Genomic DNA, 25,073 nt, shown 5'->3' on the forward strand with positions numbered 1-25,073 from the left:
AAATGAGGCGTTTTCATGATGGATCGATCGGATGTCGGATCGGATCTTGTGGTCATTGTCCGGTCCAATATGCCGATTGACTAGAATCCGACACTGTACGGTGACCGAGTCATCACCAGGTGGTTTCTCAACCCATCAGCGAGTTGAAGCCCGCGGTTTGCGACCTCGCCGAGCCATATCAGAAATGGATCCGATGCAGCAATCATTACAAAGAAGACCCTACCCACCAGTCACTTGTTGACACCTTAACTGTCCTTGTGCCCTTTCACCGACGGATGGAATTGTGTGACAATTTAAAATGAATGACGAATGGGCTGCCGTCAAAGGCGTACTCTCTTTCGTTCCTTCGTCCTCGTCGCCGCCTATAAAATCCCGCCTTAAGTCGACCAAAGTAGCAGCGTGAGGAGAAGAAAAAGAAGCGAAGACAGATATCTAGTTGCAAATGGCAGAGAAACCGACCACCATGGAGTCGATGAGAAAGTGGGTCGTCGAGCACAAGCTTCGGGCCGTCGGTGAGTCCAGATTTCTTTGTTTTGAGAGGGTTTTGGGTTGTTCTTTGACAATCTTTGTTTTCCCCCTTTTCCTTGTGGACTCAAAAGGGTGCCTTTGGCTGACGGGAATCGGGAGTTCGATCGCCTACAACTGGTCGCGGCCGAACATGAAGCCCAGCGTCAAGATCATCCATGCTAGGTCTCATTTTTCGACCTTATTTTAGTCTTAGTTTTCTCTACTTCATCTCTGCTTTACTTTCTGTTTCAATTCGCAAACCCTAAATATATTTCCGAACATGTACTTGGATGTTCCTTTAAAAGTACTAGATTTGATGTTTACTGCTAAGATTTTGCATATATGCTCGTGGTTGTTGTTTACTTCAATTCCCATATTTGATGTTTACTTCAGTTCTCACATTTGAAGCATAACGGAAATAATTTTCAGCAAAAAGAAATTAAGAAGGGAAAATCTAGTTTATAAATAGACAATGTTTGTTGTATGCTATGTATTTTCTTAAAGATATGATTGGGTGTCTCTTAGGCAATGACTTGACGTGCGAGCTAACGATACTAAAGTGACTGAAAGTTTTGAACATATGACCTAATTATGATCCTAAAGATATGATCCGAACTCATAACTTAATTACATACCATCTTAAAGATATGATCCTAATCCGGAAACTTAAGCTCTTGGGAAATGATCCAATATAAGATTTAACATATTTGATGACATTTTCTCCTTGTCACCTGGTGCTAATTGATAATATGGAACACATGAATCTGGAATATGGTATGTTAAGACTTTCCATTGGCTCGGTTTTTGGCTATATATGGTAGGTTGGTATAGTCAACTAAAATGTATAATATGATTAGATTATATTGACTAAAGGTTATTCGATCTTTGTCTCCTTAAATCATGCAGCAAATTGCCTGTTCGCTTAGCATATGGGGTATGATTTTATACTGAACCAGCAAAAAAAGGCTCAAGCGACTGAAAGTTTTAATTAATATGTGTACACATACAAATCATTGCTCTTGAAGCATCAATTGTGACCATCGGATGATTTTTTTTGTTGATTATCCAGTAAGTAGCATCATACTGTACTAGGCTGCTTCCGTTGTATGAAAATTAGAACTATAACACTTCATTACTGTCCATAAACCCTATTAATGCAAATGGAAAGTTGCAAGTATTGGGCACATTATGGTTGATAATTGAACTTGATGATACTTCAGGTTTGACTTCTGTTCATAGGTTGAGGATGCTAAGAGTATCTAAAACAGAAACCCTGTACAAATTAAAAAAGTCCAAGTCAGCGTCTCGTAGGGATGCGTGTGCTTTCAACCTAAGTGCTGAAACATATAGTTAGCATGCATCATGATGAAGTATCATACATAAGAATTAATGTGATGCCTCGGAGTTACATTAGAATTAATTTGTGTCTTCATTTTCCATGTTATGGCATTATCTTGTATTTGGTCCGAATGTAACTGGCGCCGCTTGTTGGTTGACTTACTCCCGTAGTAGGAAAATCTCATACAGGTGGATGCTTTTGTTAATTCCATAAGCTTTGGCAGCTTTAGTTCAAATTCCCGACTCGCTTATCGGTGCTCAGAGTTATCTTGTTGCTCGACCTGCTGAATTTGTTTTTCCATCCCAAAATGCATGCCGCAATATCATTAATTTGCTAATGGATTCTTCCCTCCAGTTTGATGCCGTGAAATTAGTCTCTAGGTTTCAGCTGCAAACTTTGCCAATTACCCTTCGTCATCTGGAAATACATTTTACAGGTTACATGCCCAGGCTCTCACGCTGGCCGCCTTAGCTGGAGCAGCGCTTGTCGAGTACTACGACCATAGCACAGGATCTGGAACAAAGGAGAACCAGTACGCAAAGCAATTCCTTACGATGGATACTCATCCACAGAAAGATTAGGAGGGAATAAGCCGCTCCTTTTGCATCATGTGGAGAACAAGTTAACAAGTTATCAGACATTTCTAACAAGTTATCTTTATTATTATTGTTGTTATTATGAGAAGTTAGATCTTCTGTGTCTAATTGCTTTTCTTTTTCACTGTTTTGTATTCGGTTTATTGTGAAGTTATCATCCTTAGTAAACAGTGCCATTCTGCATCAAGATGCCCCAGAACTCATATGGTACATGTGGTTTCTAAAGCTTTCATCCATTCATTTTCCAGTCTTTTATCATCTGTACATATGTGCGACATTATGGTGCATCTTTTATCTTGTTTTTCTCAATCTTCCCATCACCTGATGGAGCAAAAACACGATATCATGTTCAACATGTGTCGTTTTTCGCATCGTTGATACGACAATTATATGTAGTCGATCGAGACTAAACAACGGAAGCCTAATCAGTCAAAATATAATGATATACAAACTAGACATATCGTATCAATATGATTCTTTAAGCGGAATATTCTATGATTATAACGCTTAATCATTCATATCAGACGACGGCGACGACTAAATGCTATGAAAGAAGCTTCTCCGAGTGTGTCCAACATGTCAGATAAGTTCTAACCAAGCAAAGTATATCTTTCTTACGCACGATACATCCCCCATGAAAAATGCATCGTAAGTGTCTAATACACCTAACCTAATGTGCCTTGACCAAACATAACATTTCCTTATACTCAACATGTTCAACTTGGACAAAAGTGTCTTGAACATCCAATATATTTTATTAGGTAAAGTATTTCCGGTGCATGATGTATATGCCTAGTTTAGCGAACAAATATACCGTGGTTGAAGAGTCAGCACGGCTAGGTTCACGGGTCAATGTCGGGAGCTTCCTGTAAAGTGAGCTGGATGATGAGGAGGCTGCGCCCTCGGGAAGGAGTTCTAGTGGGCGTTGGTCGGGATCCGGACCGATTGACTACTCTCCTTTGCGAGGTGGATGGCGTCCCTTGGGTTGAGACGCTCGTCGCTCGTGGATGGTTGTTCGTCTGCAAAAACGACCTTCGTTGGGTGATCCCCGACTTTGGCCCCTCCGACGAGCAAGTTAGTAAAGGATTAAATTGCCTCCCTTTTTCCCTTCCCCTAGCCGGACGCCAGCCAGGAGCTTTATCCTATTGTGCAAGGGTCAGTTGCACGTCGGTTCAGTGTAGCCACTGACCCTTGTGTGATGGGATGGTGCTTCTAACCAGCTGGCATCTTGGGGAATGTCTGAGCGGCGTTAGATGGCATCACTCTGAGCTCTCGAGATGGGTCGTGTCGCACAGTATCTTAGTACGAAACCTGACTTGGCATGCGGCCTGGGATTCTGACGGCGTGTGGCATCGGATTCTGACATCGGTTGTGACTTGGCGTGTGACGTTGACGGTAACTTATCTGGAGCCTAAAATATGCCTTATTACCTAGGTCATAAGCATCGAAGCATCTAAAATACCCTTAAACATTAAAGCGTCCGATGTATCATAATCAAATAAAAAAACCTTTTGACGTATCCATCAAGTATATAAACATGTCATACATGTCGAACTTCACCAATAAAAAACTCATGGTTTTCTCATGGCTACATTTGATCCTTTACAACGCCGATATCCATCATTCAACCCAAACACGTTATGTCATGGGGGCTTTGTTGACCAAGTCAATGTACAGTCAAACCTGTGTCGATCGACTTCTATTCAAAATTTAGAGTAAGAAAAGATGGCTCTACAACCATCGTATATAGGCAACCAAATAATAGCAATTAATAAAAACAAAACTCCTGTCACAGCAAGTGGCACATTGTTCACTTGGTTCAACGAGTGGACAAAGTTGTCCGATTCAATTCATGTCTTTCCGACAGGGCAGATCTCAATGGAGAATTCAAGTATAATTACTACAGAAACTATTACTAGACAACCTTAAAAAAAAAAAAAAGAAAGAGATGTCACCACCCCACACTTTTATTATTTTATTTAATAAAAAACGATTTTCCAAAAAAAATATTATATTTTAGATATTTTTAATCGATATTTCTTATTTTATTTTTTTAAACTATGCCTTAATTAAAAATAAAATAAAATACTCCTTTTTTTATCAAATTATTCTACCTATTTTTTTATAAATTTTTAACTACTATGATATTTTTATTTGACTCATTTATAATATTTTTAGTATATTTATTGAAGTATTAATAATACTATAAATGCTATTGAAAAATACTGTAAGTTGTTATTGCTTGTAAACTATTAAAATATGATATTTCTAGACTTGAAGTAAGTTTAGTTGAGTTCATCTTAATCATTTACGATATCTTCGAGTAGGCATTATAATATTTTTATCGTGAAGATCAAAACATTATAACGAACCAATTTTTTATTTTTATTTGGGTGATATTGTTCCTAAGCTTTTATGAAATATCAAATGATTTTTAATATATATTAATTTTATTTAATTTATTTATAATATTTTTAATAGATTAGAAAACTATAACACACCAAAATATGTAAAAGTAAAAAAAAATAATTAAGGAATAATTTATATATTTTTTGAAAAAATTTAAGAAGACTATTTGAAAAATTAAAAAACAGAGTATTACTCGAGAAATAAAAAAAAAGGTTTTTTAGGAAAGAAAAAGGATTTGAAGGTTATTTCCCTCTCTCTCTCTCTCTCTCTCACTCTCACTAAACCATAAATAAAAAGATATATTAAGAGTTCCCTGCGCGCGTATATAAAGCCCCCTTCCCCTTTCTTGGAGTCACTCCGAGCACCGATCCCAGAAGGCGCCTGCTCTTCACAACCGGGTCATGGGCTCGGAACTCATCTACCGCTGCCACGACGGCCTTCCGCTGGCGGAAAGCGATGGGTACACCTCGAAACCCGAAAAGCGGCTCCTCTGGCTCTTGCGCCCGCTTCGCTATCTCCTCCGCGAGCAGCGCCTCCTCTTCATGCTCGTGGCCGTGGCCCTCGCCACCATGGTTTTCGCCTTCTCCTTCACCCCCGCCTCCCACCCCGCTGCCGGCGCCTCCACGTGAAGATAGCGGATCAGGCAGCCTGGCGCTCGTCCGGGGCTCACCACCGGGCGGCGTTCGAGTTGGCTGCGGTGGGGTCCGTCGGGGGAAAGCTGCCACTGGGGCTGCGCGTCGTGGTGACGGGCGGGGCGGGGTTCGTGAGGAGCCACCTGGTGGACCGGCTGATGGCGCGGGGGGACAGCGTCATCGTGCTGGACAACTTCTTCACGGGGCGGAAAGAGAACGTGATGCACCACTTCAGCAACCCCAACTTCGAGCTCATCCGCCACGACGTCGTCGAGCCGCTGCTTCTGGAGGTCGACCAGATCTACCACCTCGCCTGCCCCGCCTCCCCCGTCCACTACAAGTACAACCCCGTCAAGACCATCATATCCTTTCTTCGTTTGCGCTCGTCTTGCTTTCTTAACCAATTCCGCTTTTCCAATCTCGCTTCGTATACGATCATGATGTTCTTGAACCCTATGCTCCTAATCTGCTTCCAGTTGGTTGATCATCTTCATTTGCACGCGTCTCGGTTTCAATCGATCTATTTATTCTTAGTCTCGTCTTCCCCAATTGGTTTCTTGTTCTTTGGAGATCAAATATAGGTGACTCTTTTGGAATCAAGTAGCCTGGATGGTACTTTCTATGCATCTATTATATTCCTTCATCTAGTTAGTGGTGGGTGTGCTGCGTCCTGTTTTCTCGCAGGTAGTATCGGAGGGAAAGGTGCCGTCTATGTGGTTGTTTAAATGCCTCAACTCATTTGTTCACAAGACCAACGTGGTGGGGACTCTCAACATGCCAAGTGAGTTGGTGCCAGATTCCTTCTCACAAGCACCAGCGAGGTGTATGGCGATCCCCTACAACACCCGCAGGCTGAGACCTACTGGGGCAATGTTAATCCCATCGGTATCTCTTCAATCTCTTCTGTCTCGGTCTCATGGGGGGATAAAGCAGCAGTGGTGCTTTCTCAACTTGTTTCGTTCTCTGCTTATGGTTCTGACAGGTGTTAGGAGCCGCTACGACGAAGGCAAGCGAACTGCTGAGACCTTGACCATGGACTACCACCGTGGTGCTCAAGTCGAGGTCACCAATCTCTCTCTCTCTCTCTCTCTCTCTCTCTCTCTCTCTAATCAACACGATACATACATATCATTATGACAGGTGAGGATTGCTCGGATATTTAACACATACGGGCCTCGCATGTGCATAGATGATGGCCGAGTAGTTAGCAATTTCGTGGCTCAGGTAAGCTACAATCTTATATGCTGTGAGAATGTCATGGTTTTGTTTCACTGATTGAGATGTTATGGATTTGACTTAGGCGTTGAGGAAGGAGCCATTGACGGTGTATGGAGATGGAAACCAAACTAAGAGTTTCCAGTACGTGTCTGATCTGGTAGGTTCCTGTTCCTATTTGCTACTGTTTGCCTCTCTATGCCTGTGCTACTGTTGAGCATTCACCAGTAGTGTCTACTTGAAGTCTAAGCACCATTTGCCTCGTGTTCCTATCGGTAGTCTTAAAAGTTTAAGGCTAATACACAGATCACTAAGCTTGAATTGGAGAAACCATTGTTGACAAAGGCAATAATAGGTAAATGGTTTGGAAGTCCAGATTTGCAATTCCATTGTCTCCTATCAAATTTTGGTATAGATGTGTTAGCAACAATTATCCACAAGATCTCACTGTTATTATGACCGCATTACGATCTTAATTATCATTGTTGTTAGATGTATGAGGTGTTACGGTAAGTAACTTTTTAGCCGTGACCTCGGGGTCAACGCGGCTGGTTCAAGGCTCCAAATGGCTAGGTTCAGACGTGGTTCCTCCTTGGGATCCTGAGATGGCGGATGCAGTGGGCCTGGCTGGGAAGCTCCGCCATGCTGAGAGGGCTCAACTACGGTCGCGTGCCTGCACACAGGTCGGGTCGACAGCTCGGCCCGACCCCTCCGACGATCGAGTCAGTGATGTGGAGTGGAGTGTTGAGTGAGAGAGCCCCCCCTCATTCGTTAGGAATCAGGGGGTATTTATAAGCGGGTTTGATGTTACCTGATGCGCCATACTGCCAGAGCAGGGTCGTACCTCTGATGGCGTCTGTCGCTGTCGTGGTCGTTACGTGGAGGGCCGAACTATCGCAGGGTATGGGGGGTGTCAGTCAACGCCTCCCCCTGTCTTGGTCGATCATGGGGGTTCTGCCGGGGGGGTCGTTTGGGTACGTTCGATATGGGCGCGTGTCGTGTCGTTGTTAATGCTCATTCTGGGGCAGTGCGCCGTACAAGACCTTCGTCGTGGGGGGCGTGTCACGTCGAATCCGGGGTGTTATGTCAAATCGATTAACTACCCCTATCATATGCCCCACCCGAAAGGAGCTATGCATCGGTTTTGCATGTAGGGAGTCCGATGCATGGCTTCCTGCTTCAGGAGGATCGTTCAGACGGATCTGCGAGGTGCGTCGCAGACGGGTTGGCAGCGCCAGGTCGAGGCGCGCAACTCAGTCGGGAGGCCGAGGAGGGTTGGATTCGGGGGCGATGGAGCCGAGGAGCACAACGCAGGCGGGGTGACCGCGAGGGTCTCAGGATGGCGTAGAGCCGAGGCCGAGAAACACAATGCAGGCGGGGTGACCGTGCAGGCGTGTCTCGGGATGACGTAGAGCCAAGGGCCGAGAAACACAATGCAGGCGGGGTGACCACGCAAGCGTGTCTTGGGATGGCGTAGAGCCGAGGGCCGAGGAACACAATGCAGACGGGGTGACCGCGCAGGTGTGTCTCGGGATGGCGTAGAGCCGAGGGCCGAGAAACACAATGCAGGCGGGGTGACCGCACAGGCGTGTCTCGGGATGGCGTAGAGCCGAGGGCCGAGAAACACAATGCAGGCGGGGTGACCGCGAGGGTCTTGGGATGGCGTAGAGCCGAGGGCCGAGAAACACAATGCAGGCGGGGTGACCGCGCAAGCGTGTCTCGGGTTGGCGTAGAGCCGAGGGCCGAGAAACACAATGCAGGCGGGGTGACCGCGCAGGCGTGTCTCGGGATGGCATAGAGCCGAGGGCCGAGGAACACAATGCAGGCGGGGTGACCGCGTAGGTGTGTCTCGGGATGGCGTAGAGCCGAGGGGCGAGAAACACAATGCAGGCGGGGTGACCGCGCAGGCATGTCTCGGGATGATGTAGAGCCGAGGGCCGAGAAACACAATGCAGGCGGGGTGACCGCGAGGGTCTCGGGATGGCGTAGAGCCGAGGGTCGAGAAACACAATGCAGGCGGGGTGACCGCGCTGGCGTGTCTCGGGATGGCGTAGAGCCGAGGGCCGAGAAACACAATGCAGGTGGGGTGACCGCGCAGGCGTGTCTCGGGATGGCGTAGAGCAGAGGGCCGAGAAACACAATGCAAGCGGGGTGACCGCGCAGGTGTGTCTCGGGATGGCGTAGAGCCGAGGTTGCGGGGCCCGGCCGGAATGAAGCCGAGGCCTTCGCCGCAGGAGGGCTGCGGTCGAGGCGGTGCTTAGCCCTTGGCCGGCGATCGGTTACGGTCGGGGATTGGCTGTCCGAACGTGCGCGGGCGCAGGAGGCCGGGTCGCTTTTCTTCTAGGGAAAGTAAAGGGTTCCCCCCCCTTTTGGGGCTGTCGGTTTTCGAGGCTGATATGATTGGGCGCCTTCGCACCGCGCTGCCGCTGGCAGCCATGTCATACTGCATTCATGGCGAGGTGATGCTCTTTGTTTTTCGAAGCGTTTTTTGGGAGACGAGGGGTTGCGTTTTGGCGGGGCGTGGCCTGCTTATAGGTAGCCTAAGGTTGGCCGCTGGGGTTTCCTTCACCTGTTTTCATCGCGCTACCTCGTGCACCTTCACTCGTCTTGCACCTATCGTCCCTTCTTTCTTTGCTAAAGGTTAGTGAGAATGGCGTCTTCCTCCTCCCTTTCGTCCTCTTCGAAGGCCGTGGAGACGGCGACTTTGTCGAATCCCGCATCGTCGTCCGATGAGAAGGCGACCCGGGCCCTTGAGGCCCTGATGTGGCCGCACGACCACGACTCTACCGTGGGCGAGTCGTCGCTGAGCCTCCTCCGGGATCGTTATGGTATCCCGGAGGAGTTCGTCCTTCATTCTCCCGAGCCCGGTCAACGGGCGTATGACCCAATTCCTGAGGGTTTCGCCCTTACCCTAGATGCTTTCGAGGCTGGGCTACGCCTCCCCTTACACCCCGTCATAGTTTCGTGTATTTCCTGGTGGCGCATCTCCCCGTCCCAGATGGCGCCGAACTCATGGCGCTATCTGGTGGCGTTTTTGGGGGAGTGTCACTATGCCCATATAACCCCGACCCGTGCCCTCTTCTTTTCCTGCTTCCGTCTTACCAAGGGGTCGGGGGGCAACTATCTGTCCGCCCGAGTGGGTTTCCGGGTGAGCGGGGCCCCTTCCAGCAATAAGGGGTGGAAGGAGCGTTTCTTTTTCGTCAGCCGCCCGGGAGATTGGGGGTTTGGGATCCGCTGGGGGGCGCGTGTGATAGACAACACCGTCCCGGTTTTGGACGACAAGGGGCGCCGAGAGCTCCAGAGGCTTAGAGAGATCCTCCCGGCCTCCCGAGCCATCCGGAATATGTCCGAGCGGTGGTTGGCGGAGGCAGGTCTCAGCCCGGTGCCTCTAGGTATGCTCCCCGGGGCGGTTTTTTTAGGGGTTCTCATTTCGCTCACGGGCTGCCCGCTTAACTGATGGTTGTTTTGGCCTTCTCTCGCAGAGATGGTGCGTCTCGAGGCCCTTCGAGGGGGAAAAACTTCTTCGGCCGCGTCGGGCCGTTTGCCTGTCGTCGCCAGGGCGGGAACGAGGGAGGCCCCCGTGGACGTCGAGGCCGGTCAGCCTCGGAAGAAGGCACGGGTGCTTCCGAGCGACGGTCCTGAGGTGGTCCCGGCCTCAGTGGAAGGTGTCGTGGCGCCGGCGGCGAGGGCTGCTGCGGCACCGGCGGTCGAGGGCGTCGTAGCACCGGTGGACCATGCCGCGGGGAGTTAGGAGGAGGGCACGGCCGGTCCGAGTGGTCGTGCGGTGATGGAGGCGCCTCGCCAGCCCTCCATCCGCGAGCTTCTTCGTCTTCCGCTCGGGAGAGAGGACGAGTCTTACTTGGCGCGGGAGGTGGGCGCTCTTCCGCGCGGCGCGGCCACTGACCCGTTAGTGGGCCGGTGGGACGGTCTCACCCGGGGCAGCCGGGTGTGGGCCGACGGCGATTGTGCTGCCAAGTTCGTCCGCGGAGGGCTGCATCCCGACATAGCTCGGGATTTGTACACTTTATCCTCCGAGGCTCTGCTTAGCAAATCCGCTAAGTCGTTGTTGTGGGTAAGTGTTGCCTCGTTGCTCTGCTTGTGCGTTTTTAGGACATGCCTGATTTTGACCTTTCCCCTTCCCTAGGGCAACCACTATGCCGCTGCGCTGATGGATCGCGTCCGTGACGCGGGACGTGTCATTGCTGCCCTGAGTAGTCGCAATGCCGAGCTCCGGAGGCAGGCGGACGAAGCGCGGGCTGGAGCGGGCCCTGAGGCAGTCGCTGCGGCTGAGCAGCGTGCCTCGGACTTGGAAGCGGAGGCGGTGCGCCTTCTATCTGAGCTCCAACCATCCATGGAGCGGTCCGCGGAGTTCCAGGCGCGGCTGGAGACATCGGAGGGGCGTAATACGGAGCTCCAGACGAAGTTGAGAGCGTCGGTGGCCGAGGCTCGTTCGGCGAGGGCGGACTCCCTTGAGCTGCTCCGACGCCTCGAGGAGTCGCGAGCCGAGGCGCGGGAGGCCTTAGAGGTTCTTGACACCGAAATCTGCCAGAGGCCGGGGAGGGAAAAGAAGCTGATCGAGGACTACAAAGACTCCCCGGGATTCCAGCTCGGCCTTGTCCGGACCGGGCGGGTTTCGTACGAGTACGGGTATCGGGTTGCCCTTGCTCGTTTCAAGGTGCGCAACCCCGGCTCGGAGGTTGTGGAGGATCCCTTTGGTTCCTTCCCTGAGGACCTGGACGTCGGTATGCCAACCGATGTTCCCTTCGACAACAGCCCGGATGCCCCCGAGGAATGATGATTTTTGTACTTTTTTGCTTTGTTTTTGTAACTCGCTTTTTGAATAAACATGATCTTTCCCTTCTCCGGTAGATTGTCTGCGTCTCGGCACGGCTCTATCTCCAGCCCAATCTTTTTTCTTACGGAAAGTATTTTTTGAGATTTTGGGCGTTCCAAGTCCTTGGCAGGGGATGGCCCATCATTGTGGTGAGTCGGAATGTTCCGATTCTGATGACTTCGGCCACCTGGTATGGGCCTTCCCAGTTCGGAGCTAACTTGCCTCTTGCCCTGGTCGGGTCGCTGACTTTGGTCCTTCGCTGGACCAGGTCGCCTAATCTGATGGGCAGGGGTCGCACCCTTCGGTTGTAAATCTTTGCGATCGCCCTTTTGTACGAGAGAGCTCTTACATGTGCGCTGGCGCGCCGTTCTTCCAGTAGATCGAGGGCTGCTCGAAGTCCTTCATCCGAAGCCTTTTCGTCGTAGCTTCGTGTCCGGAGGGTGGTGATGGCTACCTCAGGTGGCAGGACAGCCTCAGTTCCGAACTCGAGGCTGTATGGGGATTCTTCGGTTGTGGTTTTGGGAGTGGTGCGCAGCGACCATAGCACGCTGGGGAGCTCATCTGTCCAGGTCGATCGGGCTGCGGACACTCTTCTTTTGAGTCCATCCAGGATGGATCGGTTGGTTACCTCTGCTAGCCCGTTGGTCTGAGGATGGGCCACCGAACTGAACCTCAGCTGGATGCCATGATCGACACAGAACTCCCGGAATCTTCTGCCGGCAAACTGAGGTCCATTGTCTGTGATGATGGCCTTGGGCAACCCGAACCGAGTTACTAGGTTCTTCCACACGAATTTCTCCATTTGATGTTCCGTGATCGTCGCCAGTGGTTCGGCCTCGACCCACTTCGTGAAATAGTCCACCCCCACAATTATGTACTTTCGCTGTCCAGAGGCTAGTGGGAAGGGTCCGAGTAGGTCCAAACCCCACTGCGCGAATGGCCACGCGCAGTCGATGGGACTGAGCGGAACCGCGGGCTGTCTGGGTGCGCGGGCGTGCTGCTGGCACGAACTGCACCGTCGAACGTAGGCTTTGGCGTCCTGGCACATGGTCGGCCAGTAGTAGCCTTGACGGAGTATCTTGTGCGCCAAGGTTCGCCCATCGATATGCTCACCGCATACCCCCTCGTGGGTTTCGGTTAGAACCGTCTGGGCTTCGTCAGGCTCTAAACATCGCAGGAGGGGATAGGTGAAGGACCGTTTGTAGAGGCGGCCACACTCCACGGTGTACCATGCGTGCGTACGTTGCAGGCGCAGAGCAGCGACTTCGTCGAGGGGGAGGGTTCCATCTCGCTTGAAGCGTAGCAACTCTTGTACCCACGTGGTCGGTGCGCCGCCTGGGGCCGTAGTTGCTATTTCGAGTGCGCGGGCGGGGAGCTCCTCGACCTCTGGCCATGCTTCGGAGATCGGTTTCGACGCCAGCTTAGCTAGTGCGTCGGCTCGCTCGTTCTCCTCCCTCGGAACGTTAGATAGTGTAAAATAGCGAAACTTGGCGGTTAGGTCCCTTACCCATGCCAGGTATTTTGCCATGGTCGCGTCCCGAGCTTCGTATCCGCCGTTGAGCTGCTCGGCCACAAGTTGCGAGTCGGTGAGGACGCGTATTGCGGCCACCTGCATCTCGAGGGCCAGCTCCAGCCTTGCTAGGAGCGCCTCGTACTCCGCCTCGTTGTTGGTGGCTTTGAATCCGAAGCGAAGGGATCGCTCGAACGAGCGTCCATCGGGGGCGAGGAGGACTAGCCCTGCGCCAGCGCCCTTTGGGTTGGCCGAGCCGTCGACGTGTAGGGTCCAAGCTTCGGGAGCCTGCTGGAGATCTACGTCCTCCAGCTGCGTTAGCTCCGCAATGAAGTCGGCTACCACCTGGGCCTTGATGGCGGTCCTGGGCGAGTAGCTTATGTCATGTTCGCCGAGCTCCACCGCCCATTTGAGGAGCCGTCCTGCAACATCAATTTTTGTTAAGACCTGCCGAAGGGGTTGGTCGGTGATGACCTCCACCGGGTGTGCCTGGAAGTAGGGGCGCAACTTCCGAGTTGAGAGCACTAGGGCGAGCGCGAGTTTCTCTATCGGCGGGTAACGCTCCTTAGGTCCACTCAGGACGTGGCTGACGTAGTAGATCGGGAGTTGTTGGTCGGAGCTTTCTTTGACCAGGACGGAGCTGACTGCATGCTGGGTGGCCGCTAGGTAGAGGCCCAGCTTCTCGCCCGGAGAGACGGAGGCGAGCCGGCGGAGGCTGGCCATGTGCTGTTTTATTTGTTTGAAAGCTTCCTCGCATTCTGATGTCCACTGGAAGCTCTTCGGGCTTTTGAGCGCCTTGAAGAATGGGAGGCAGCGATCGCCCGATCGGGCGAGGAAGCGAGACAGAGCGACAAGTCTTCCGTTAAGTCGCTGCAGGTCTTTAACCGTCCGGGGAGACTGCATATTGATTATAGCTTGGACCTTCTCTGGGTTAGCGTCGATTCCTCTCTCGTGCACGATGAACCCGAGGAACTTCCCGGAGGTGACGTCGAAAGCGCACTTTGTGGGGTTGAGCCGCATGCCGAACTTGCGTAGCGTGGCGAAGGCCTCGGCCAGGTCGGCAAGGTGTGTTCTGGCCTCTTGGCTTTTTACGATCATGTCGTCTACGTAGACTTCCATGTTTCTTCCTATTTGATGGGCGAACATCTTGTTTACCGTTCTCTGGTATGTGGCCCCAGCATTTTTCAGCCCGAACGGCATGACTTTGTAGAAGTACACGCCTTGATTGGTAAGGAAGGTCGTGTGCTCTCTGTCTCCGGGCGCCATTCTGATCTGGTTGTACCCTGAGTAAGCGTCCATAAAAGAGAGTCGCGCGTGACCAGCCGTTACGTCGACCAGCTGGTCGATCTTCGGGAGGGGGTAGCAGTCTTTAGGGCACGCGTCGTTGAGACTGGTGTAGTCAACACACATTCTCCAACTTCCATTGTGTTTCTTTACGAGGACTACATTGGACAGCCACCGAGGATATTTGGTTTCTTCTATAAAGCCCGCGGCCAGGAGCCGATCCACCTCTTCTTGTATTGCACGTTGTCGGTCAGGGGCCTGGCGCCAGGCCTTTTGTTTCACGGGGCGAGCGTCAGGTGGGATGTTGAGGTGGTGCTCCGCGATCTCGGGGTTGACACCCGTCATGTCCGATGGGGACCAGGCGAAGACGTCGGCATTTTCCTGTAGGAGACCGACGAGCTGCTCCCATTCCTGCTCTGGTAGCTCCGATCCGATCTTCACGGTCTGGTCTGGTCGGGCTTCCATCAAAGGAATGTCAACGGTGGACCCCCTCGGCTCGGGATGAGGAGTCAGTTTTTTCGTTTCCCGCGGATCTGTCAGGGGTGACTCGGTCCTGGCTTTCTTGCCCAATGATACGGCGGTAAGGTAGCACCGCCTGGACTCTCGGGGGCTTCCCGTGGCTTCCCTGACCCCATCGTGAGTCGGGAATTTAATGGTCTGGTAGTAGGTCGAGACAACCGCTCTGACCTTGTTGAGGGTCGGCCGGCCGAGTATGGCGTTGTAGGCGGTAGGGAGGTCGACCACCAGGAAAGTGGTCATCACCGTCTTCGACTTCGGCGGGGTCCCCAAAGTCAAGGGCAAAGTAATGGCCCCCAGGGGGGATATCGAATCTCCCGTGAAGCCGGTGAGCGCCGAGCGCATCGGGCTCAGGTTCTCCGTGGCCAAGCCCAGCTTCTGAAAGGCGTCGAAGTAGAGTATGTCGGCCGAGCTCCCTGTGTCGACCATGATCCTCCTCATTTGTGCGTTGGCTACCCTGGCGGATATTACCAAGGCGTCGTCGTGGTCGGGTCGCTTGGCTGCTCCGGTTGGGAAGGTAATCTCGGGCTCCGGCTCGTGCCCCGAGGCTTCGTCGGGGGCAGCTCGGGCGTACGCCTTCCTGCCTGACGTGGAGCCTCCTCCTGATGCGAGGCCCCCGGCTATCACATCGATGTGCCGCTCGACGGGGCCCTCTGGGCGAGGCGGCTGCTCTTTGTTTGGTCGGAGGTACTGGCCGAGGTGTCCTCTGAGGATTAGCTCTTCGATTTGCCTCTTCAACTCGTAGCATTGCTCAGTGTCGTGCCCGTGCTGCCGATGAAATCGGCAATATCTTGATCGGTCTGCGAGCTCCCGCGGGTTCCTCATCGGGCGAGGGTCCTTGAGCAGCCCCTTCCCCTTCTCGTACAGGAATATTTCAGTCCGGGACGAATTCAAGGCGGGAAGAGGAGGCCTCGGGTCAGGTCTGTCCAACTTTCGCCGGGAGGCGGCGGGTTGTTGCTGTCGGGGCGGTTCTGACTTGATCTTTTTGTGTTCCTCCAGTCTTCCAGCCATCCAAGTCTCCGCGGCGATAAACTGACTGGCACGCTGGAGCATCTCGGGGACCGCGACGGGGGGTCGCTCCACGAGCGACCAGAAGAACCTGGAGGGTCGCAGGCCTGTCATGAATGCCTGCATCAAGAAAGAGGGGTGAGCATCCGACAATCCACGGATTTGGGTCGTGAATCGGTTCACAAAATGGGAGAGGGGCTCGTCCTCCTTCTGGTTGAGCCCCAGGAGCAATGCCATGGACGGCTTAGGCCGGGCGTACGCCAGGAAGTTAAGCTCAAAATCCTTGGCGAGCTGGTCGAAGGAGGCGACGGTCCCTGGTTTCAGGCCGTTGTACCACGTGCGGGCCGGTCCCCGCAGAGTTGTGGGAAATGCCCTGCACATCAGGGCGTCAGAAGTCCCGAATAGCGCCATCTGGGCGCGAAAAGTGGCTACGTGGTCTGTCGGGTCGGTGGCGCCGTCATATGCATCCAGAGTGGGAAGGCGGAAGTGCGATGGGATCGCCTGATCTTGTATCTCGGGGGTGAACGGAGATCCCTGGCGTTCGTCCACCCCGAGCTCTCCCTTTGACTTGCGGACTTCCTGTTGTACCTCGTCAAGCCTTTGACTGACGAGGCGTAGCTGAGCTCGTAGGGCATTAGTCGAGTCGGCGGTCGGAGCCTCGGGCTCGGGTCAGCTCGACGTGTCTTCTGCTTCTCGGCTCCCCGGCCGAGCTGCGGGGTTTTGAGGTGAGACGGGGGGCTCAGGGGGTGGTGCGTGAGTTTGGACAGGGGTCTCCCGTTGTGGCGAGGGCCGGGTCACGTGTGGGGGGGTCCGCTGGGAGACGAGCGGGATGATGGTCTGGACCATGCTGGTCAGGGTCCGAACTTGGTGGGCGAGGTCGTGAAAAGCTTCGGGCGATACCGACGACGGGCCGGCGGGTGCGCCGTCGGGAGGCGACAAGCCTGGGTCATTGAACAGTTGCCAGTAGCGTTCCGACACCGTTGCGGGGCGTTCATCGCGAGCTTCGTCATGTGGGGGGTGTTCCCCCTAGGCGGGGAGCCCAGCGGTTGAGGACTCGCCGAGGTGGATTCGCTGGTCACTTGACATTTAGGGCCCTCCTTCTAGCGCCAATCTGTTACGGTAATTAACTTTTTAGCCGTGACCTCGGGGTCAACGCGGCTGGTTCAAGGCTCCAAATGGCTAGGTTCAGACGTGGTTCCTCCTTGGGATCCTGAGATGGCGGATGCAGTGGGCCTAGCTGGGAAGCTCCGCCATGCCGAGAGGACTCAACTACGGTCGCGTGCCTGCACACAGGTCGGGTCGGCAGCTCGGCCCGACCCCTCCGACGATCGAGTCAGTGATGTGGAGTGGAGTGTTGAGTGAGAGAGCCCCCCCCCTCATTCGTTAGGAATCAGGGGGTATTTATAAGCGGGTTTGATGTTACCTGATGCGCCATACTGCCAGAGCAGGGTCGTACCTCTGATGGCGTCTGTCGCTGTCGTGGTCGTTGCGTGGAGGGCCGAACTACCGCAGGGTATGGGGGGTGTCAGTCAACGCCTCCCCCTGTCTTGGCCGATCATGGGGGTTCTGCCGAGGGGGTCGTTTGGGTACGTTCGATATGGGCGCGTGTCGTGTCGTTGTTAATGCTCGTTCTGGGGCAGTGCGCCGCACAAGACCTTCGTCGCGGGGGGCTCTCTCACTCAACACTCCACTCCACATCACTGACTCGATCGTCGGAGGGGTCGGGCCGAGCTGCCGACCCGACCTGTGTGCAGGCACGCGACCGTAGTTGAGCCCTCTCGACATGGCGGAGCTTCCCAGCCAGGCCCACTGCATCCGCCATCTCAGGATCCTAAGGAGGAACCACGTCTGAACCTAGCCATTTGGAGCCTTGAACCAGCCGCGTTGACCCCGAGGTCACGACTAAAAAGTTACTTACCGTAACATGAGGTATTCTCGTGGCTTTTGCTAATAAGAGTGTTGAGATTGATGATGAGTTTGAGCCAAATTGATCAAGATTAATATACATAACATTGAACACCGATTCAACTTAGAAGTTGAAGACTATTAAATTGTGGGTCATATTATGCAACTTATTATTCTCTTTCACTTGGTCAAACTAGTCAAGGGTAATATACCTAAGATCATACATAAATTCAACCTAAGTTTATTAGATTGTGGATAAAACTCAATATATGACATCCAATTCTTTCTATCCCAAAATGAACTATTCCTTATTCCTTTCTCTATCTCAATTTTCCTGATACTTTGAATATTCTCTTTACGAAAGGTTTCATATCTAAATGTAGGTGGAGGGTTTGATAAGGCTCATGGAAAGGGAGCACGTCGGTCTATTCAACCTCGGCAATCCCGGGGAGTTCACCATGCTAGAGCTCACGAATGTGGTGCAGGAAACCATCGATCCTAATGCCAAGATCGAGTTTCGACCCAACATAGAGCCGAAGATCTCATTTCCAGGCCTTCCTCTTATGGTGTCTGACTTCCGCAAGCGAATCTTTGGTGATCATTCAGACTCTAACCCGTCCACCACCGGCACTATCACTGAATCCACTAATATCTCCATTGATCGGGCTGTTAACCCTCATCTAGGACCTGACTCAATACAAAAAGACGAGGTGAAAGGAATTACATTTTGACTTGAAAGATGTGCACTAAGTGAAAGATCACCTCCCGTTTACAAGTATGCTCGATAAGCATTTGTTTTATTGTAACTACATCAGTTATTATTATTGTAAGTCGAGGTCAACTAATTGTGCTGCAGTGATGCAATATGTTTTTTTTTTCTTGTTATATTTGATGATTTATGTTATTTTACATATATATTATTACGAAAATAATAAAATGAATTAATGAATTAATTGAGAAGATATAATAAGTCATAAACTTCAATAGATGACAACTAAATGATGATTTGTAGAGAACACCTTTCCTTCACTTCCTCGTTATTGTTATGGTCGTTCTTACTATAGGTTGCTCCCCTCCCATTCCTCTATTTTGTAAGATAGTGGAGATATAAGTAACGAGCTATCTTATTGTTGATGGCGACATAAGGGATAACAATTACTTCTCGCTAGAGCGAAGGTTAAGAGCGAGCACAACAAGGAAGGACAGGAACTCATATACAAGGAAGGACACATGCGAAAGTGATGGACAAAGATGACAGGAACTCATATACAAGGAAGGGCACATGCGAAAGTGATGGACAAAGATGACAGGAACTCATATATTTGATTATTTATGTTCTTTTACATATATATTATTACAAAGATTGAAAATAATAAAATGAATTAACGAACGAATTGAGAAGACATAACAAGTCATAAACTTCAATAGATGACACAACTAAATGATGATTTCTTAAGAACACCCTTCCTTCACTTCCTCATTATTATTATCGTTGCTCTTGCTATTGGCCGCTCCCCTCCCTTACTCTATTTTGTAGGGTAGTGGAGACGTAGGCAACGAGCTATCTTATTATTGATGGCGACATAAGGAATAACGATTATTTCTCGCTCGAGCAAAGGTTAGGAGCACAACAAAGAAGGACAGGAGCTCATCTATAAGAAAGGACACATGCGAAAGTGAGGGGAAAAAGTGACGATCGAGGAAGCAAGGGTAACATTGGCAGGGTGGATGCGACTATGGGGAAGAGAAAGAATAATGTTTTTGAGATTATAAAAACTAATAGTATTATCTGAAAAAAAAAAAAAAAAGGGACACTTCAAAAAGAGAGAGAGAGAGAGAGAGAGAGAGAGAGAGAGAGGAGATTTTTAGGAAAATAATCAATTATCTTTTGTATAAAAAAGATTTACATTTTTTTTAAAAAAAACTATATTTTAAAATAAATTTATATTTAAAAAAGGATTAAAAAATTATATTTTAAAAAATATTATATTATATCAGTTTAAAATTTTGGTCCCGGCGGGGCTCGAACCCGCGACCTTCGGCTCATAAGACCAACGCTCTAGACCAACTGAGCTACGGGACCTTGTTGTTAATGGAATAAAATAAAATAAAAAGGAAAATATCGTTGTTTCAGAAATTAATCAATGTAAAATTTGTATTTCATTTTACTTTTATATTAATGCCGAATAAGCTGAGGCAAATAAATATTCCCTTTTTTCTATTTATTTTCTTGGAGGGCACTGTTGGGCGAGAGAGAGAAGGATAGCCGCGTGTGTTTGTGGCCAACCAAAGGATAGGGTTCCGCACACTTAATTGGTCGAGCCTCTTCCTCGCCCCCCCAAGTCCTCCCTCTCAATCGAACTCCAGTGTGCAAGGCGTCGCCACAGCGGGCAGCTTCGATCCGATTTCCTCCCTCGCCACCAGCAGACCATGTCGAGCACCGTCATGGCCTCGGCCCCTTCCTTCACCTCCACCTCCCAACAATTCCTCTCTCGAGTCGCCCCCCCGTGCCCTATCCGGCTGCCCACCGTCTCCGTTATCGCCAGAGCCGCTCACGAGAACGGCGGCAAACCGCGCCTTCCCTCCCGCCTCCTTAAACGCCTGGCCCTCTCGTCGCGGCATGCTGCGATCGCCGCCGCCGCTGCGATGGTGGCCGCCTCGCCGCTACCGGCCCTGGCTGAGCAGATGGAGAAGGCGGCGCTCTTCGACTTCAACCTGACTCTGCCCGCGATCGCCATCGAGTTCCTGCTGCTGATGGTGGCGCTGGACAAGATCTACTTCACGCCCCTGGGCAAGTTCATGGACGAGAGGGACGCCGCCATCCGCGCGAAGCTGTCCGACGTGAAGGACACGTCGGGGGAGGTGAAGGAGCTGGATGATCAGGCGGCGGCGGTGATGAAGGCGGCGCGGGCGGAGATCTCGGCGGCGCTGAACCAAATGAAGAAGGAGTCGTCGGCGGAGCTGGAACAGAAGCTGGCGGAGGGGCGGAAGCGTGTGGAGGCGGAGCTGGCGGAGGCGCTTCAGAACTTGGAGAGGCAGAAGGAGGAGACCATCAAGGCGCTGGACTCCCAGATTGCGGCACTCAGCGACGAAATCGTCAAGAAGGTCCTGCCCACCGTTTAATCTTCTTCTTCTTCTTCTTCTTCCCGGGTGCGATGGAAATCCTCATCTTTGCTCTTTAACTATTGGCTCGTCTCTCTGCTTTGTATTCAGATGCAAATTCTTAATCTCATGTTATATACTCTCAGCAGCTTCTGTTTCATTTTTCTGTTGACGTTATATTTTTGCTACTCGTTTTATACAATTATATACACAAGTGGAGACTCAAATAATACAGCAGCCTTTTATCTGCTGATGATGTCTAAGGGGTGATTTATCAAAGATTTCCATCTTTATACAAAAATTTATAATGTATTTTTATATCTTCAAATTGAAAAAAAAGAAGAAGATAATGGAAATACTCTAATCTTCTAGAATATCTCTTATTATGTTAAGAGGAGATCCTATCAACAACAACAGTTAAAATTTTTACCAATTAGGTTATCTAATTTTCTTTTTCAAAAAAAGCCTTATGGTTTCATACACTCATCTCCTCATATTAGATTTTGAACCCTTAATCATTTATGAATAGACGTGGGATATATAGATGATTGTGTTTGAAAACATGTTTTTATTTTTGATGTGTAGTTGAAGAACAAGATTTGAGTGAATGTGTAGTTGTGAAATACTTTGATTGTTTGATAAATATTATATAAAAATTATATTTTAAATATGCATTAGTGTAGGTGTTATTTAATAAAATTATATTTCAAAAGTTCTTCATTAAATATTTTGTAACAAATTTACTCTTTTTAATATTTTTAATATTTATTGAAAAGTAAATATATTTTTTTATTCAAATAAATAAATAAAATAAATGAATGGATATAATCCTATAAAAAATTTGTATGGCCTAAATATATAGTAAATAAAAAATATAGTCATATAAATAAATACAAATAATCTTTAAAAAAATTTATGTTAAAAAATAAAAAACATATTAATTTCTTACTACATCATTTTGGTAATCTTATAATTTTGGAGAAAGTCATGATGTCCTTCAAAACTTAAAAAAATTATATTAGTTTGTACTTTCAAAACTTAAAAAATTATATTAGTTTGTACTTTCAAAACTTAAAAAATTATATTAGTATCATATAAATCTTGAAATACTAATGTTATCATGAGGTAATATCAACATTTGAACATTTTCAAAACAATATTCAAGTCAAGAGTAATTTTTTAAAAAAAATATCAAACATCAATTCATATTTGAAATAACTATTGAGCCCTCAATGCATGTTTCATGTATTCCTAAATGCATCTATAATTATTAAACTAATGATTTATATGTAATTTCATTAATCTTATCCAATAGGTGTTGTTAAAGAGTAAAGATAATCTTATTCCATCCAATTACTCTCTTCTCTCTCTAAAATTAATTTGACTCAAATTAGATTTGATGAATCAATTTAATATATCTATTATTTACATAAATTTAATTAATTTAATATAATAAGTTATCACATGTCAACAACAACTCAAGAAAAAGGAAGAAAATGAAAAAAATGAGACAGATATCAGATTTGATTTTTATTAAAGATTATAAATCTTTACTAAAGATTTTAAAATTTCATGATACAAAACTATCAATAGAAAATATCATCAATAAGAAAAAATATTTTTAAATTAAGTCAAAAAATATTGATATGATTTTTATCTATATTTTATAATTTTATTTTTATATTTGTCTAATAAAAAAGTATTATTATTATATTTTGAATAGTATGATTTAATTGTGCGAGAGGTATGGAGTTGTAAGATATTACGGAAAGATGTTGTTAAGGTGAGTCCGACATGGTTCGGACTTGTATGTACAAAATTATTCGAAATGCCTCTGAGGTGAAAATATCGAGCTCCCAATTTATCATATTCTCAAAGGTTTTTCAATTCAATCCCTCCAACATTCAAGATAGTAATATGATATATATCAGTGTAGATGTGAGTGGCTATAAAGAGATCCTCCCATTTATTGTATTGAAAATGAGCCATCATTCCTGGTTGTAAAGGGATAGAATAATTTATTGAATATTCAGGCAACCTTTAATCACCTCTAACAATTATTTCTTATAGTTTTATCTATGCGGGCGATAAAAGGGGTCAGGTCTTCCTGATCTCCATGGCTCAAAGAGGACCGTAAGTGAGAGGTGTAGGTGCTATTGGCGATGATGCGACAGGTTGCAGAGACTCCTATCGATGGTCAGCCCCTCCCATCACTGAAGAAACCACCTTAGGTAGAGGCGGGGGCTTGGTTTCCCGACCTCCATACCTTAGGCAAAGGAGGGGTCCATGGCTCGATGAGGACCATAGGGAAGAGGTACGAGCATTGCTAGTGAATATATATCGTCGACCTGCCCCTTTTATTGCAAAGGGACCCACCTCAAGCGGAGGGGGCTTATTTCTGCTCGAGTTGCCTGTATCTCCCGATTTTCTTTTTTGCATGGGCCACCAAGTCGTTGGGCTATATTGTGTAATCGCTTGCCGACCTTGGGTAAAGAAAGGGTTGATGCTCGACATCCCTGCTTCGGGAACTCTTTCTCGTGTGTCTCTCGTTGTGACAAATTTACTCTCACGCGAATCGAGTTTTCCTAATTCACGTACATTAAACATATTTTGTTTTATGCTTCTCGTCATGATAAGTTTCTTCTCGTAAGATCATTTTTTTTTTTTGATTGACGGGCCTTACATATTTAGTTTCGTACCTCCTATCATGGCGAGTCCTTCCTACGTGGGTCAATTTTTTCTGACTCACATACCTCGGACATATTTTACCTTGTACTTACTATCGTGATGAATTTTTTCTTATACGGATTAGGTTTTTTCGACTCATGCACCTCATACGTATTTTTATTTATGCCTATCACCATGATGAGTTTTTCCTTACATGGGTCAAGTTTTGTCGACTCATGTACTTCGGGCACATTTTACCTTATGCCTCACATTATGACAGATTTCTTGTTATACGGGTTAAGTATTTTTGACTCATGCACCTGGAGCAGATTTTTCCTTATGCCTTCACCCGTGGTAAGTTTCTTCTTATGCAAGTTGGGTTTTCCCGACTCACGCATCTCAGGTACATTTTACCTTATGCCTTTTATCATACTAAATTTATTTTTGCATGGGTAAGGTTTTCCAACTCATGTGTCTCAGGCACATTTTACCTTGTGCCTCCTACCATAGCAGGTTTATTTTAATACAAACCAAGTTTTCTTGACTCATATGCCTTAAGCACATTTTATCTTATGTCTCTAACGGTGGTTGGTTTCTTTATATGTGGGTCAAGTTTTTTTTACTTATGTGCCTCAAGTACATTCTGTCTTGTGGCTCTCACCGTAACAGGTTTCTTCTTATGCACCTTGTGCACATTATGCATTGCACCTCCCACCATGATAGGTTTCTTCTTACGCGGGTCAGGTTTTCCCAATTCATACACCTCATGAACATTTTACCTTGTGCCTCTCAACATGATAGATTTTTTCTTACGCATGTTGGGTGTTTACGACTCACGCGCTTTGGGCATATATTACATTGTGCCTTGCATCGTGACGGATTTCTTCTTACGCGATTCAAGTTTTCTCGATTCATATGTTTCGAGCACATTTTATCTTGTACCTCTCGCTGTGATAGGTTTCTTCCTACACAAGTCAAGTTTTCTTAACTCACATGCCTTAAGCACATTTTATCATGTGTCTCCCATTATGACGGGTTTCTTTCATGCTTTTTGAGGTAGTCTTCGTGCATCGATCACTTTTTCACTTTCTAACATGGTCTTTACATATTGATTAATTTTGCACTTTTTGAGGTGCCCCTTGATTGACAATCTCCATGTGGAGGTGGAGGGCTTGAAGAGGAAGGGAGAAAACCTAATGCTTGTCATTGAGGACAAGGCTTGAGGATTCAAATTGGCAACGTAATTAGAAGAGGCTGAGTAGTGCCTTGCTGGTTGCATCAAACAGTTGAGGGTGATTTGGAGCAACAATTGGAATATAGAGGATAAGTTGCTATGACTTACCTAGGAGCTGGGTTCGATGAGGGCATACAACTTTGAGCTCGTCAAGCAAGTTGTCACAACCAACAAGTGAGTCATGAGTATGCTAAAACAAATTCAAGGTTTGAAGACGACATTAGAGGTTGAGAGAAGGATGATATTGAGGTTTTGACAGGAAGCGATCGTCGATTACAAGGCCTCCGTCAGGTTTAGGAAGGACCTAGAGAGGTC

The 25,073-nt window shown here is 48.4% G+C and overlaps 2 protein-coding genes, 1 non-coding gene and 1 pseudogene across 3 annotated transcripts; 3 read left to right on the plus strand and 1 right to left on the minus strand.

The window, feature by feature from the left end:
• The first annotated feature begins 337 nt into the window (after positions 1-337).
• On the plus strand, positions 338-2,629 carry LOC135588056 (uncharacterized). The gene is made up of 3 exons (XM_065079990.1): positions 338-512; positions 600-690; positions 2,283-2,629. The coding sequence occupies exons 1-3, from the start codon at positions 443-445 to the stop codon at positions 2,425-2,427; spliced, it is 306 nt and encodes a 101-aa protein (XP_064936062.1). The 5' UTR covers positions 338-442; the 3' UTR covers positions 2,428-2,629.
• A 2,304-nt stretch (positions 2,630-4,933) lies between these two features.
• Positions 4,934-18,610, plus strand: LOC135588058 (UDP-glucuronic acid decarboxylase 2-like; annotated as a pseudogene).
• A 1,153-nt stretch (positions 18,611-19,763) lies between these two features.
• On the minus strand, positions 19,764-19,838 carry TRNAI-UAU (transfer RNA isoleucine (anticodon UAU)). Its single transcript has one exon. It is a non-coding gene; the product is annotated as a tRNA-Ile (tRNA).
• Positions 19,839-20,028: 190 nt separating this feature from the next.
• Positions 20,029-21,017, plus strand: LOC135588057 (ATP synthase subunit b', chloroplastic-like). Its single transcript, XM_065079991.1, has one exon. It carries the CDS (start codon positions 20,186-20,188, stop codon positions 20,876-20,878), a length of 693 nt encoding a protein of 230 aa, XP_064936063.1. The 5' UTR covers positions 20,029-20,185; the 3' UTR covers positions 20,879-21,017.
• Positions 21,018-25,073: the final 4,056 nt, after the last annotated feature.

The sequence above is a fragment of the Musa acuminata genome, chromosome BXJ1-8, assembly GCF_036884655.1.
Source record: "Musa acuminata AAA Group cultivar baxijiao chromosome BXJ1-8, Cavendish_Baxijiao_AAA, whole genome shotgun sequence".
In the NCBI taxonomy this organism is placed as follows: domain Eukaryota; kingdom Viridiplantae; phylum Streptophyta; class Magnoliopsida; order Zingiberales; family Musaceae; genus Musa; species Musa acuminata.